The sequence below is a fragment of the Pelophylax lessonae genome, assembly GCF_965119305.1.
Source record: "Pelophylax lessonae genome assembly, chromosome: 2".
NCBI lineage: Eukaryota > Metazoa > Chordata > Amphibia > Anura > Ranidae > Pelophylax > Pelophylax lessonae.
This window is the reverse complement of record NC_138769.1, coordinates 372,637,843-372,652,865: the sequence shown is the minus strand read 5'-3', so window position 1 is coordinate 372,652,865 and position 15,023 is coordinate 372,637,843. Positions and strand designations below refer to the sequence as shown.

The window sequence follows — 15,023 nt, the reverse complement described above, 5'->3', positions numbered from 1 at the left end:
ACAGTTCATTGGTACAGCATTATTTTCCGTTGCAAACTAGTTGAGAAAATCACACAGCAGCCTGTTAGAACAGGATGTAATGACAGGTAACAGGTGGGATCCATGTGTGCTCTACCACTTCCACTCCACAGGGTCAGCCTGCTGGAGGGAACCCGTAGGTACATGTGAGGGAGGAACTTTGCTGGTGAGTCCCATTTCACTGATGCACAACTGTGATCGTTTGTCTACTGAAATGAACATGTCACACAAATCCTAAGTGGAATGACCATTAAATAATAAATAAGAATATACTAGGCAGATAAATAAAACAAATGTAGTTTACAATAAGAAAAATCAAATGAACTTGGGATGAGTGCAAAATGGCTGTGGAGACGCATATGCTATTCTATGCTGCGCCGGAATTTGGAATTTACTGTCACGTAAATGGCTGCTCCCAAAAGGTTAAATGTCCTTTTTAATGGCAGTTGCTGTAAATGACTTGATAATTGGTACGGTAAGGTCAAAGCAGAGTGTGCAAGTGCTGTCAATTCAGAAAGCCCTAATGATATTAAAAGAATTCTTTTGTCAGTCTCTGTTCCCTCTGCAGCTTAATAAAGTATTGTTCATATACAAAACAGAGGATTTCCCTATTAAAGTTTAGTAGTGTTGTCCTAGGATACCAACCCTAAAAAAAGGGTCTTCTACCCTGCAGTGTCAGAACATTAGTTGTCTACACTCCTGTTTCACAATCCATCTTTCTACGAGAGCCCCTGAATCTTCCCAGGAATTCACACAAGGCTTGTTTTATCTACAGAAATATTCACATGGAAGTATTAAGGTACAAAAACAAAAGAAACAGATAAGGCAGTTATAAACATCTTTTTCGTGTACATGTATAGACGATAGAAATTTCCCCACTTAGAACTAGCGTACATCCAGATGTACAGTGCATGTTATAAAAACAAAGCTTATGGTCTGCCCCACTGGCGGGCTTGTTGCTCTTGTGCCCAATGTTCTTTTCAGGTAGGACTATCTCTTTGAGCCTGAAGTTTTAGGAGTGCTGGTAATTTTCTTTGACATGGTGGGGATTTTGGAAGGTTTAGACAGTCCTCTGCGGGAAGGTCCACCGGTAGCACTGCTCTCTGAGGTGTCTGAGCAGGCCGACTGAGTCTCTAAAAGGTCAAAATCGGACGCATCACTTCCTCTCCGACTGCTGGCTCGGCTTCCTGTTCGGCTTCCAGCGCGACTACTACTTTTCTTCGGGTCTAGATCAGAAGATTAAGAATGTGAAACCAAAAATTGGAATGCAGCCAAGGAAAAATAGACAAAATAGTTAACCTTTTGTAAAAAAAAAAAAAAAAAAAGAGGAGAACATTTGTACTCTCTGTAATATCCCTTTCTTGCATCCACTGAGGGATACTAGAATTTTAAACCTGTTGGCTTATACTGCAGCCTACAGGAGAATTATACACTGGCAAGCAAAAATGAATTTGAACCTGTTTGTATAACTGTTGTTACTACAGTTATACAAAACGTCTACTTTATTATGTATTTGACCTCTTTTTTAATGCTCAAACATGTTACAAAGAAGCTCAATATTACACTCGGGAAATTAAGTGTGTCATGTGTGATATTTGTGCTATTTTGAAGCATTTTCTTTTTGATTTTTGTATTTGTTTTATTTGAATTTTTGGTTTGTGTGTATTAAAAGGAAAAAAAATATCTATAATTAATAATTATCTAATTGATTAATTCAAGTACCCCAATGGATTCCAAGAAGGACATTTTTTGTCAAGTAGAAAAACCCTTTTTTCTTTCTCATCCATTGGGGGACACATCAATTCTGAAAAAGTTAGGACATCCCAAAAGCAGTCAAACTGTAGGGGTGAAAAAAGCAAAAAAAATGCTGACATGCCCAACGTAAAAAGGAACTTTGGGGGGGGGGGGGGGAGCCTGCAGCTCAAAAAGCAGCCTGAAGGACCTTACTCCCAAAGCTGGCATCTGGTGAGGCCTGAACCTCTACCTGGTACAACTTTCAGAACATGTGAACAAAAAAGTTTGCAGCTGTGCCAATCTGAGAAACAGGAGCCTGATCCTGCAGAACCCAAGAGGCACTCACATGCCTATTGGAGTGTGTCTTTACAGAAAAATGTAGAACCTGATCCTTAAGACCATAAACTTGAATAATATAATGATGGACTGTTTGAACCACTGAGAAATGGTAGAAAAGTAAGCTGGTTCACCTTTTTGAGTAACCTCAGGAATGACAAAGAGAGAGTCAATCTTTATGAAGGAAGCAGAGGCTAGGTAAACTCTCATAGCATAAACTACATCCAAGCAATGGCGGGGGATCGCCTTCTGATAAACTGGAGCTGCACAGTCACAGAATATCAATGCCCTGGTTAAGGTGAAAGGCTAAAACTACCTGAGGTAGGTAAGAACTTCTGGGCCTAAATACCACTTTGGTCCAACAAGGAATTTAGGATGTGCAAATAGAATTAAATTCATATCCCGGGGACTCGCAGGGCAGCGCACATAGGGAACCACCCTACGCAAGGGTCTTGGTCAATGGGAAGCCAGTGGTATCTGGAACAAGACTGCAAGCACAGAGACCTATCCCTTGATGGTGCTAAGGGCAAAATACTAGTCCAGGCCTGTCTGCAAGAAGACAAAATTTGCAAAGTATATTTCCTGGGGTACGGATTTTTCACCTTGCACCAAGCAAAGTGTGCCTATTATATACGGCAGGGGTGTCCAAACTTTTTACAAAGAGGGCCAGATTTGATGAAGTGAACATGGGTGAGGGTTGACCATTTTGCCCGACATTCTTTGGACCATTAAAATTAAATGCAAATTAACTATTTTATGCAAAGTTTATTGCAAACATCATACTTTTCATTTCCTCACATTGATGACAAATCTAAACAGGTGTTAATGCACTGCCTTTCATATCTGAAGGCCAGAGGAAAAAAAAATCCAGGAAGCTGAATTATATGTCAGGAAGATTGTAAAGTACATTACATATTATTGGTAATAAAGGTTGACTGTCAACTTTTAAGATAAAAAAATATGAACAGGAACATAAAGTATACATGTTGTGCCCAAATATATTTAAAACTGATTTAGACCAACTGACATTAACTGAGATTTTACAATGTATTCATCTCAATGCGTGCTCCCTTATCAGTCACACATTGGTTAACCACATATAAGCGCTATAAGAACCCACCGATGATGATTAATAATGGCAGCAATAATAGTAATGAATGATGCCAATGTAGTAAATCGAACATTGAAAAGTTTTATGCAAAATCAGTTCCATGTATGTATAAAACAACAGTACACCTTGTACAATGACCACAGCTGGATCTGCAAAGATGAAGCCAAAATAGGGGGTTAAAAACTCACAGCTTGGTGACCGTCCAGTGTGTGTGTGTGTGTGTGAAGGCATAAAACCAGCCAGGAACAATGCAGCAGTGTGGACAGTTCTGCCTTGCTCGGGCTGTGAGGCGATAACGGAATGCCTCAATCCTGGACAGGGAAGGGTGGAAAAGGGGGTCACACAATGCCCGGTATAGGAGTCAAGGAGGATCGCCGTTTGTGGCCGTTCTGATCACCCACGATGAGTGCCGACCAGGAAGGGGACCCGGATGTGACGTCAGACTCTGGGGGAAGGAGGACCAAAACGAGGCTTGAACCGCTATAGAGCCGCTGGTGGTGAGTGGTATGTGCCTGCTTCTCGCATGGTTGTCCTGGCAACTTTTCAATGTTCTATTTACTACATTGGCATCAATTATGACTATTATTGCTGCCATCAGTAATCATCATCGGTGGGTTCATATAGTGCTTATAAGTGGTTAACCCTTGTGTGACTGATATTTTTGAACATCCCTCCAGGTGTGTTTTGTTCCCACACAGCTGCTATTTGACCCCCAAATGTTATGCCAATTATCATGGAAAGGGCACTGATCTTGTCATACTAGTGCCGGAATTGTGTTTTTTTAGTGCTCCCTACTCAGGCTAAGTCCGAGGACATAGTGAGCAAGGGATATAAAGCTGGCGGGGGGCGGGCGGTGGGTGTTAACAATAGTGTATTCACAAGTAACAGGAAAAACCAGAAGTGGATGCAGCAGGCTGGGATGGACCATCATTTTGAGTACAAGTCATTCAAAACAGTAGCATATATAGGACGACGTATAAAATGAATGGTAAAATAACTAATATGGCATACCTGCAGTACCACGGCGTTGAAAGATCCAGAGATCCCAGGGGTACTGAGCAGCGCTCGGGGATTCAAAGGGGCCACAACGATATATTTTTCCAAATGACCGGTGGGGCCGTATTAAAGTGGCCCGCGGGTCCAACTTTGGACATGCCTGATATACGGTAATGCACCTTGAAGAAAGTGGCCAAGCTGCTCTTGGGACTTAAAAATCAGTCTGTGAGCGTTTGAAGTTTCTTCTGTGGAAAAAAATCTCTGGCTTGAACTATCTGGGAGCATACCCAGATATTCAAAACAGTCAGTTGGTTCTTTTAGTGACTTCTGAAGGTTCAGGACTCAACTGAACCTTTGCAAGGTTTAGGTGATGCTGTCCAACAAAACCTGCACCAACTGTTCCTTCTGCAAGAGGTTGTCTAGATATCTTTCCTTAGGTTGCTCTAAAGCTGACTACACATTATACATTTTTATTGTACAATACAAATCCAAATCCTTTCTTAAGAGAAATAGTTTTTATATAGATGAATATTTCAGCTATTTAGCAGTGCAGGCGGGGTGAGGTGGTGTCTTCCCCCTTGGTTCCCAGGACCACCCACTCTTACTGTGAGCTTGGGATCACATCTAGCTGCTTCAGGGTGAAGAGAAAGAGGAAACCGAGGAACATGTGTTCCTTGATTTCCTCTGCACTGAATAAAATCAGAAGCAAAGATGATTTTGTCACTTCCAGTTTTAGAGCTTCCATTCCCTGGCGGGTACAGGCAGTGGACTATGTAACCAAGCAGAACCCTGCTTGTTAAGATGCTTTAAAAGTAATGTCTCCATAAAAAGTACCTGTCAGCTGCCCAATGCTATCACATGGGTTTTTTTTTTTCCAGCCTGTTCAGTGCTTTGAGGTCCAGAATAGGGTGCACCTTGCCCTCTTTTCTTGGGAAACCAGGGAAGACGTCCCCCTATCTAGATTATCCAGCCCGTCGCCCAGTCTGGAAGCGAGACCAAAGGGTAACACCAGGAAATGAAAATGTTCCTCTCCCACGGCAAAGCAGAGGAAGCGCTGCTGACAGACACATATTGAAATGTGTAAATAAGCATCCTTGATGTCGATAGAGGCAAGGAAATCCCCAATGCAGGGATGCCACTACCGTGCGAATGGACTCCATTCTGAACTTCTGTACCCGCACAAAGTCGTTCAGTGCTTTGAGGTCCAGAATAGGGTGCACCTTGCCCTCTTTTCTTGGGAAACCAGGGAAGACGTCCCCCTATCTAGATTATCCAGCCCGTTGCCCAGTCTGGCAATTATTTGTAAATTTTGCAGGAAAAAAAAAAAAAAAAAGAGAAAAAAAATATCTCTTAAAGGAAAAAATTGCCAGGACCAGAGATCCTGGCAATGAACTAGTATCTCACTCCTGACTAGGCAGAAAAAAACTGAGTACCCATAGCAGAGAGGGGTAGTATACCTGCCCATAGGCATAGTCAATCTTTTTCTGCCTAGCGACCTCTACCTGTAGGGGGCAGTATAACTCAATGGTCAAGAAGATCAGGAGCTGTGCCCGTCAATGAACGAAAGAGAAATGGCTGTGATTATGTAACTGTAGCTTGTATCATATACCGTATTTTCCGGCGTATAAGACGACCCCCCTATTACATGATCTACCGGTAATACTTATACTTAGGTTACCTTGCAGATATTATACTCGGCGTATAAGACGACCTCCCATTTTTGGGGGATTTTTTTGAGATTCAAAAGTAGTCTTATACGCCAGAAAATACAGTATCCTTGAAAATGTGCACTTATGCTTACCAGGTCGGCTTGATTTGGCACCAGAAGGTGTGGCTGTATCTCCTGTGAGGGATGACCGGCTTGTGTGGATGGCTGCTTTCTTCATTTTGCTGCTCTGAGCGGGTGTAACCTTAAAAAAATATATATTAACAATTATTAAAAGGTTTTGAAGTGATAATGCAAGCTTGGCAGTGAGATTACTAAATCACTGTTTTTTATTTTTCTGCAGCCCTTCAGGGGAATTCAGGACCAATAATTTACCATGCTAGACTCAAGATCAAGTCTTTGCTACATCGGTCTAAAGAGACACAAATATAGCCTGCCCAGCAGCCTTCCTTAAACCATTCCCTATAAGGCCCCTTTCACACTGATGGAGAGATCTAGACTACCTGTCAGTTTTTCAGACGGACAAGAATGGACCATCCATTGCTCTCTATGGAGTGGCGGATGTCAACAGATATTTGTTTGTTTACACCCACCGACATCCAATCCACTAAAACCAGACAGATGGGGATCTGTTTCTTAGCTGTCTTGCGGATCGGCTCGGATGACAGTCAGATGGAAATGGACAGGTGGTCCGTTTCCATCCGACAGCTCGTAGAGGACAGTGGGTGGTGTCCGTATCAGCGCAGCGTGCACACAGACCTGTCATCCACCTGCACAGTGGTGATTAGCACAGAGATCCCGTGCTGAGCGGGCAGATCTGCTGGCAGACTCCACCAGGCCTATAAGAACACTGTCAGCAGGCAAAAATTTAGCATGAATACTATGACTTCCTAAAACACAAGACCTTAGCACTGACATATGATCTTAGAAAATATTTTTTCTTTTACACATAGGGGACAAAAGCATGGCATACCTGTTCAGTGTTCTCTGACAAAAAAAATACATTTCTATTCACCATAAAATCCTTTTTCTTGTCAGACTAGCAAAGAAATGAAGCATGTGAGCAGTAGGTGGGGCTATCTTGGGCTGGCCTACAGTATATTTACTTATTTTTTTGCCAGTGTCCAATCCTCCTGACCTGAAGGTGAAAGACTTGCTATGATCTTTAAAAGAAACAAAGTATTTTGGAGGTAAATGGCATGCCATTCTATTCAACAGTTGCTATTGCTAGTCTAAAGTGCCGGTTCACATTTGTGCGATGCGGGAACGATGCGAATATACAGCGTGTTCCCGCATCGCTTCCGCACAACAGGCAGTTCACACTGTCATATGCGATACGCTGGGGGTGTCCATTCAAAGTTAACGACACCCCCAGATCAGATCGCATATCGCAGTGCGATCTGAAAGTTCGCACAGAATCGGATCGCACTAGTGTGAAGCACCATGCGATCTGATTCTGCTGCGGACCAAAAAAAGGGTCCTGTGCGTGCTTTAGTGCGATTGCGGTGCGAATTCAGCCATACAAACTGAATGGCTGAATTTGCACTGCACAGACATTGTGCGATCACACTGCTCCTAAAATTACATGCGATCTCTGTGTTCGCACAAATCCCACATAACTAATGTTTTTGTGATGTAATCACCCACTCCCCCCCCCCCTCCAAAAAAACAATTCAATAAAAATGACTAAACTTTAAAGCTGTAAGATAAGACCATTAGTGGACAGTATGTCCTTATCTGGAATCACAAACTAAAACTACGTGAAGGAAATTCTCCACGCATTCAGAACCCTAGACAGCGTTACGGTTATACTGTAGTCCTTTATTTAAAAAAAAAAAATATCCCTTAGAGCAGGGCAGCAGAAAAACAAATGCCTTTAGAGCTTACTTTATCAATTGAAATATTTAGCAAAATGGGTGAATAGCCTCTAATCAACTACAAGAACAAAAGAACAAAGCTGAAAGTTCAGCCACACTTTACTGTGTTTAACAACTGGTTTTATTAATAAGCAAATCGTTTTAATTTTACTGAAACCCACTACTTAACATTTATCAGTACAATGGGCATTTAAAAGCAATCTTAATTCTATAGTGGTGTGTCACATTTTAAAATTATTTTACAAAGCCAAGGCAGAGACTGTATTGACTGGTACTGTAGGTATATGAAAATAAACATTCTTTTAGAGATAAGCAGGTTTAAAATGTCATGCAATCAGTGTTCTGTTACATAGATATACTGCATACAGATGAAAGCTATTCACTCCAGCATGCACTGCAACATGATTGCAACAATTGTATTCATATGGTGAACACCACCAATCTGTTAGAATTAAGATGCAGAAGAACAGAATAAAATCACAGTGTAATTAAAAATCATGCATACATGTAAAGTGGAACAACCCATGGTCATTTTAGTAAAGACAGACTTTTTTAGTTTCTCAATCAGTGCTTCTGTTGACATGCCTTTAATCCTTGAATATTAGAATGAAAATAAATCATAACAGAAAATCATACTAATTGAAGATACACAGTACAGTGTTTCTATTCATTCACGATTGTTAGCAGAGGAAACATGATGATGGAACAAGGTGTTAGCAGAGAAACGAATGATGGAAGGGAAAGGTGTGGATTCTCCATGGGCTGGAGGACCATACTCTACCTCACATGATGAAATCTGGTAGTCTGAGTAGTCGGAGCCCCTAGAGGGCGTGCTAGCCTTGCTGTTTACAAGCCAGGGCTTCTCGTAACAGCGAGATATCTGTTGTGGAGTCTGTGAAAGGGGCAACACCACACAGGATGGAGTGGGGAAATGAGTGAAGATGAAGAAGGGAAATGAGTTTGCAATAGAAGATAAACACAATACAATGCCAAAAAAACAAAACAAATCAAACACGAGCACAAATAAAGAAAAACAAAGAAAGCAAAAAAAAATATGAAGGCAAACAAGCCGCCACAATATGGACATTTTATACAGGCAAGACTGTTTCTTATTGTATTTTTGATGTAATGTATCCCATTACACAGCACTGTGCACTTAATTCATTAGAACTAGTTGCTGCTCCTTGCAGGGGCCCATATAGCAAAGTGATACAAATTCAATTTGTTTTCTAGATGACCAGACTGGTGCAGAGTGTGGTCAAAAGCTCAGAGTAGACTCCTGGTGGTTTTTGTACTGGAAAATGTCAGCCACTATGTGTGTGGGGCTGAACCACAGTGTTAGATGTAGTGTATTCCTGCTTTTAGAGGTCTTAGATTGGAAAACAAGCTTTAGGATTACTTAAATGGGTATTGTTTTTCTGCATTTGAGCAGATTCCCAATTCTATTGCAAGTGAGTTGCAGGTGAAATTCAGCATCTCTCTGTGGCTTGTTTTGTTTGAGAGCACTGCTTTCAAATGCAAAAGGCAACGGACAAAAGGACATGAGTTATTAAGAAAAAAAAAAACATTTTTACAAGCATTTGATGGTTTTTTTTTCCAGCCTGTAAAAGCACCTCTATATTAGCCTATGGGTCCATGCACATAGGCGTTTACGGAAGTATTAGAAGAGGAGCATTTACAGCAGGGATTTCCAAACTATGGCCCTCCAGCTGTTGCAGAACTACACGTTCCATGAGGCATTGTAAAACTGACATTCACAGACATGACTAGGCATGATGGGAATTGTATCTCCTGAACAACTGGAGGGCCATAGTTTGGAGACCCCTGGTTTACAGGATGAAAAAAGGAAAAAAAAAGAAAAATATGACCAGCGCATTCAGGAGAGGAGCGTGTTGGCATAAATGCACATAAACACTAGATGTGTTTCACCCCTTTTTAGGGTGGAACATGTTACATGTTCCTGCTGCATGTGGCGATCCGAACACTCTGTATGATAGCAGTAGGGTGAAAAGTTCCCTATGCCAGCTGTTACTTTTTGAAAAGAGCACAGCCATGTGGTGCTCCACCCACACAGCCACATCATTTATTCACAGAGTCCTGTGAATGAACCAACTACAAGTACCGTCATTGTTTGCAGATGTTGGTTTGTAGTTATCAATGAACTACCAGGGCACTGTTGAGCGCTCTAGTAGTTCATTGATTCTTTCTGTTCGTGTGAAACTGCCTGCCTGTACAAGGTACAAGCAGGCAGCTTACACTGACAGTCTGCAGGTGAACTTATCCCTTAATGGAATTTACTGGCCAGAATAGAATTCATTAACGCCAAAATGTGAGAACACACATAAACATGCATGCAAAAAGTGGCTTTAGGCGCATTTTTGAAAATGCTTATTCCTGCCAGGAGCAAAGGCATCCAGAAGAAGAAAAAAAATGTCCTGTGTGTATGAGGCCTAGAAGTGAGTGACTGTATATAGATATTTACAAGATAGACTATTCTTTAGAGCATGAAGAACAGAAAATTCTGGTTATCTGTTCACATAGTTCAAAGAAAGATTTTTTTTTTTACTTCAGCCATGTCCTTGGGCAGATACTTGCTAAAAATGTTGCACATCTAAAGGGATTCTGCGAGAATTTTATAATTACAGTAGGCAGAAGTCTCCTAAACAACTGGCAAAGTTAATCTAAACAGGATTTTCTTTCTCAGTAAGGGCCAGTTCACACTGGTCTGACATACGCACCAACTTTGAGAGCACAAGTTGCATGACATGTCAAAATGAGCGGTTCCCTATGAGAGATGTCTTTTAACTGGTCTGACTTGTGTCGGTCCGACTTTGAAAAAGGTTCCTGCACTACTTTGGTCCGACTTGTGCACTTTTTAGCCCATTGATTTGAATCCAAGTTGCATCCAAGTCGGATCCTAACCTTAAAGTGGAAGTAAACCCTCCTATCGTTTTCAGCCAAGGAAGCTGCCATCTTAGCCTCTTTTTAATCTACAACTGCTGAACATGTGATCAGTTATGACCCCAGCCATTGGATGGTTTGACAGTTTGGTTGAGAGCACAACCAATGGGAGTGTTACATTTCCAGCATGTGCCAGAAATCTTATTGTTTTTTGAAACGGTTTAATGTATGGGATTACTTCCGCTTTAACGGATCTGACTTGTGGCATGCGACTTGTGCTGAGGATCTTGAAAGGTAACCCCATGCCAAATTTTTTTTTTTAAAAGCTGTGTGGGCCCCCTCAAAAACCATACCAGACACTTCGGTCTGGTATGGATTTTAAGGGGAAACCCCATGCAGAAAAACCCCAAGAAAACAAACCAGCATGGGCCCCCTCCAAAATCCATACCAGACCGTTATCTGAGCATGCAGCATGATAGCTCAAGAAAGATGGAGGGGAAACGAGCGAGCGCCCAACCTCCTGCTGGCCCATACCAGGCCACGTGCCCTCAACATGGGGGGGGGTGCTTTGGGGAAGGTTCTGTGCCCCCCACCCCTCAACATGGGGGGGGTGCTTAGGGGAAGGTTCTGCGCCCCCCCACCCCAAAGTACATTGTCCCCATGTTGATGAAGTCGCATGAAAAATTCTGACAAGAAGTAGTAGGGCATAGTCGGATCAGAAGTAGTTTGACTTCCATGTCGGAGCAATGTGAACCCGGCCTAAAACAGGAATTTCATTTTATTCTCATAGATTCATGTGTGTATTACATTTTATGGTGACAAAAATTGCCTTAAATGCAAAAAAAAAAAAAAAAAAAAAAGGATTTTTGTCTTACCCTAAAATCCTTTTTCCTTTTCTCTGATTTCATTGACGTACACAGCTCTATCTTCTTGACCGATGGTTTATGCTGCTCTCCATAGGACACTAGGCGGAAAACAATTTGACCACGCCTATAGGGCAGTCCAAGGGGTTATACTCCCACTTCATGCTAAAACCCAACTCAATAGAGGGGCGGGTGCTGTGTCCGTCAAGGAACATCAGAGAAAAGGATTTTCCGGTAAGACAAAAATCCAGTTTTCTCTTTCGTTCGTTGACAGACACAGTTCCATATCTTCTTAACCGATGGGACGTCCCAAAAGCAGTGTCAATATGAGGGGTGCGAATAACAACAAGAAAAAACACACTTCCCAAACATAGCCAGGCAAAGCAAGAGCTCAATTAGGAACAACTGGTGCTCACCTGACAAAAAGAACAAATACACCCTCAAACTAAACCTCTCCAACAGCGGCCTGCAAAACCTTGCAGCCAAAAGAAGCATCTGCAGATGCCAATACATCCACCTTATTACATTTTGTGAAAGTGTGCAGACGACCATGTGGCCGCCTTGCATACTTGCATCACTGACACCTGATGACGGAAGGCCCAGGAGGCACTGAGCGCCCTCGTAGAATGCACCTTAACAGGGAAAGGAGAATCCTGCTCCTAATGGAATAGGCCTGCACCACTGTCTGATCCATCTGGAAATTATCGCAGTAGACGCGGGCATCCTGTTACGGAGTCCATCCGTAAGGACAAACAGAAAATCTGATTTCCGGAACGACTTAGTTGTCGAGAGGTACACCCTGATTGGCCAAAGCACATCCAAAGAATGTAAGGCAATCTCTTTGGGATTCTTAGGCTTTGGACACAGAGAAGGCAACACAATGTCTTCATTTAAACGACTGACAGGTACGAAGCACCACCTTGTCTCTGTGAACCACCAAGTAAGGTGAGCGAAAGAACAACGCAGCCAGCTCTGACACCCTGCGCGCAGAACTAAAAGCCACCAAGAAAGCTACCTTCTGTGTCAAAGTGAGCAGAGGAATCTCACGCAAATTTTCATAGGGCGGTTTCTGAAGAACCGACAGCATCAAACTGAGGTCCCACAGAGGCAACGGAGACCTCACAGGGGAAGCCAGGTGGCGGACCCCCTGAAGAGAAGTTTGAACCAAGGAATTTGTGGCCAACAGGCGTTAAAAGAAAATCACCAGGGCCGATATCTGGCCTTTGATGGTACCCAAGGCCAAACGCTGATAGCCGAGAAGCGCACTAAGTAATGTACACCTTCCAGACTCAATGATAAATCTTCCTAGAAGTAGATTTTCTAGCTTTTAACAACGTAGGAATCACTGATTCGGACACCTCTGTAGCCTTCAACATCTGGCTTTCAATAGCCAGGCCATCAAAGCCAGCGACTGTAAAGCAGGATGTAAGATCGGTCTTGAGTTAACAAATCTTCTCTGAGAGGGAGTCTCCAAGGAACATCTTTGACTAGCCGTACCAGGACCTGCGAGGCCAGTCCAGTGCCACCAGGATGACCAGAATCCCTTCTGCCTTGATCCTTCAGCGAAGGAAATGCGTATATTAGACGATATCGGCTCCAAGGAGCTACAAGAGCATCCGTGGCGTCAGCCAGAGGATCCCGAGACCTCGCTATAAACCTCTGCACCTTCCTGTTGAGACGAGAGGCCAACAGGTCCACATCGGGAGTCCCCGACCTGAGGCACAGTTGATGAAACCCCTCCTGGTGGAAAGCCCATTCTCCAACTTCTGCCGACTGAGGTAGTCTGCCTGTCAATTTTCTACCCCTGAAATATGCACTATCTTAGAATGCTGGCTACTTCCCGGGCCGCTAAGGCACATTTGGTGGCCCCTTAATGATTGACATATGCCACAGCCGTGGCATTGTCCGATTGAATCCTCAACGGGTGCCCCTGCAGATGATCCGTTTAATGAATTAGGCAAAGCCTGATCGCCCTAATTTCCAGGATATTGATCAGCAGACTGGACTCCTCCTGAGTCCAAACCCCCTGAGCCAGATCAGTAACCCAAGACACCTCCCCATCCGGAGAGGGTGGCATCCTTTGTGACCACCGTCCAGTACAGGGGGAGAAAGAATTTTCCCTGTCGAAGCGCCGGAGAGCGGAACCACCAGATCAGGGATCCCCTCGTACTCCGGCTTAACAAGATCAGATTGTCTAGAGCCTGTGGAATCTTGTTCCATTTGAAAAGGATTTCCTTCTGTAGAGACCTGGTATGGAACTGAGCAAAGGAGCCGCCTCAAAAGTGGAGACCATCAGGCCCAGCACTTGCATGCAATACCTGAGGGATGATCGCTGGTTGGACAACAGGAGCCGTATCACATCCTGCAACTTCTTGAGTTTCACCTCCGGATGAAACACCCAGGCTAAGGTCATGTCCAGGGTCAGACCCAGACAGGCCAGTTTTGTGGACGGAATCAGAGCAGATTTTTAGAAATTTAGTTTCCATCGGAACTCTTGCAAAGTTCGCACCGAAATGTCCAGATTATCTTTCAGGGAATTTGGAGACTCTGCTCGCAGAAGGAGATTGTCCAGGTACCCCAGCACTGCAATCTTCTTCTTTCTTAGTAAAGCCAACTCCGGGACGAACACTTTTGTAAACACCGGAGGAGCCGAGGTGAGACCAAAGGGTAATGCCATGAATTGATAGTGCTCCTCGCCCAAAGCAAAGCAAAGGAAACGCTGATGCCTGACATATATTGAGGTATGAAGGTAAGTGTCCTTGATATCGATAGAGGCCAAGAAATCCTCTTGATGAAGGGTTGATGATGGATTCCATTAAAAATTTCTGAACCAGCACAAAGCTGTTCAAAGCCTAGTGATCCAGAATGGGGTGGACCTTGCCTTCCTTCCTGGGAACAGTAAACAGGTTTGACTTAATCCCCTGAAAGCGTTCTGATTCGGGAACAGGTACAATGACCCCCTGTGAGAGCAGATCATGTACTGCCCCAAAAAGACCTTGCAGACGATCTGGGGACAAATGCAGATTGGAATGAAAGAATCTTGCCGGAGACAAAGACCAGAAATCGATCTTGGACCCGGACCGAATCAACTCATGAACCCATTTGTCTTGAATCTAGGAGGTGCATGGATCCCGAAAGAAGCGAAGACATCCTCCCACCCCAAGTACGGGTGAGGAAGCAAACTTGTTTGCGATCCCCGAGGGGGCTGCTCTTGACTTACCCGGCCAGGGCCTCTTGGAACCCGCTGCGGGGTTTTAGGGGTATTTTGATCCTAGGTCCTTAGATCCTGAAGGACTAAAGGACCGCTACTGGGCTGAGAAGAAAGGACCAAGCTTGCGACGAGTCTCTTTACTCCTGGCAGACTGTGGAAACAGAGTACTCTTACCTCCTGTAAGACCCTTAATGATCTCCTCCATGGAAGAACCGAACAAGCGGTCTCCTACAAAAGGGAGATCAGTCAATACATTCTTGGAAGCCCGGACCGCAGACCAGTATTTCAGCCATATCATGCGGCGCAGAGT

The 15,023-nt window shown here is 43.5% G+C and overlaps 1 protein-coding gene across 14 annotated transcripts in view; it reads right to left on the bottom strand.

Moving 5' to 3' along the window:
- Window positions 1-545: 545 nt before the first annotated feature.
- The window catches only part of MACF1 (microtubule actin crosslinking factor 1), a 483,848-nt gene continuing 469,370 nt past the window's right edge, over window positions 546-15,023 (bottom strand). For 13 of the 14 annotated variants that reach the window (XM_082247546.1, XM_082247537.1, XM_082247539.1 and 10 more), the window contains 3 exons: window positions 8,520-8,630; window positions 5,997-6,105; window positions 546-1,244 (listed from right to left, as the gene is read on the bottom strand). In XM_082247546.1, the coding sequence (XP_082103672.1) occupies window positions 1,009-1,244; window positions 5,997-6,105; window positions 8,520-8,630 (456 nt within the window). In that variant the 3' untranslated portion in view covers window positions 546-1,008. The remainder of the gene's footprint in view (window positions 1,245-5,996; window positions 6,106-8,519; window positions 8,631-15,023) is intronic. The other variant, XM_082247544.1, reaches the window with a different exon arrangement.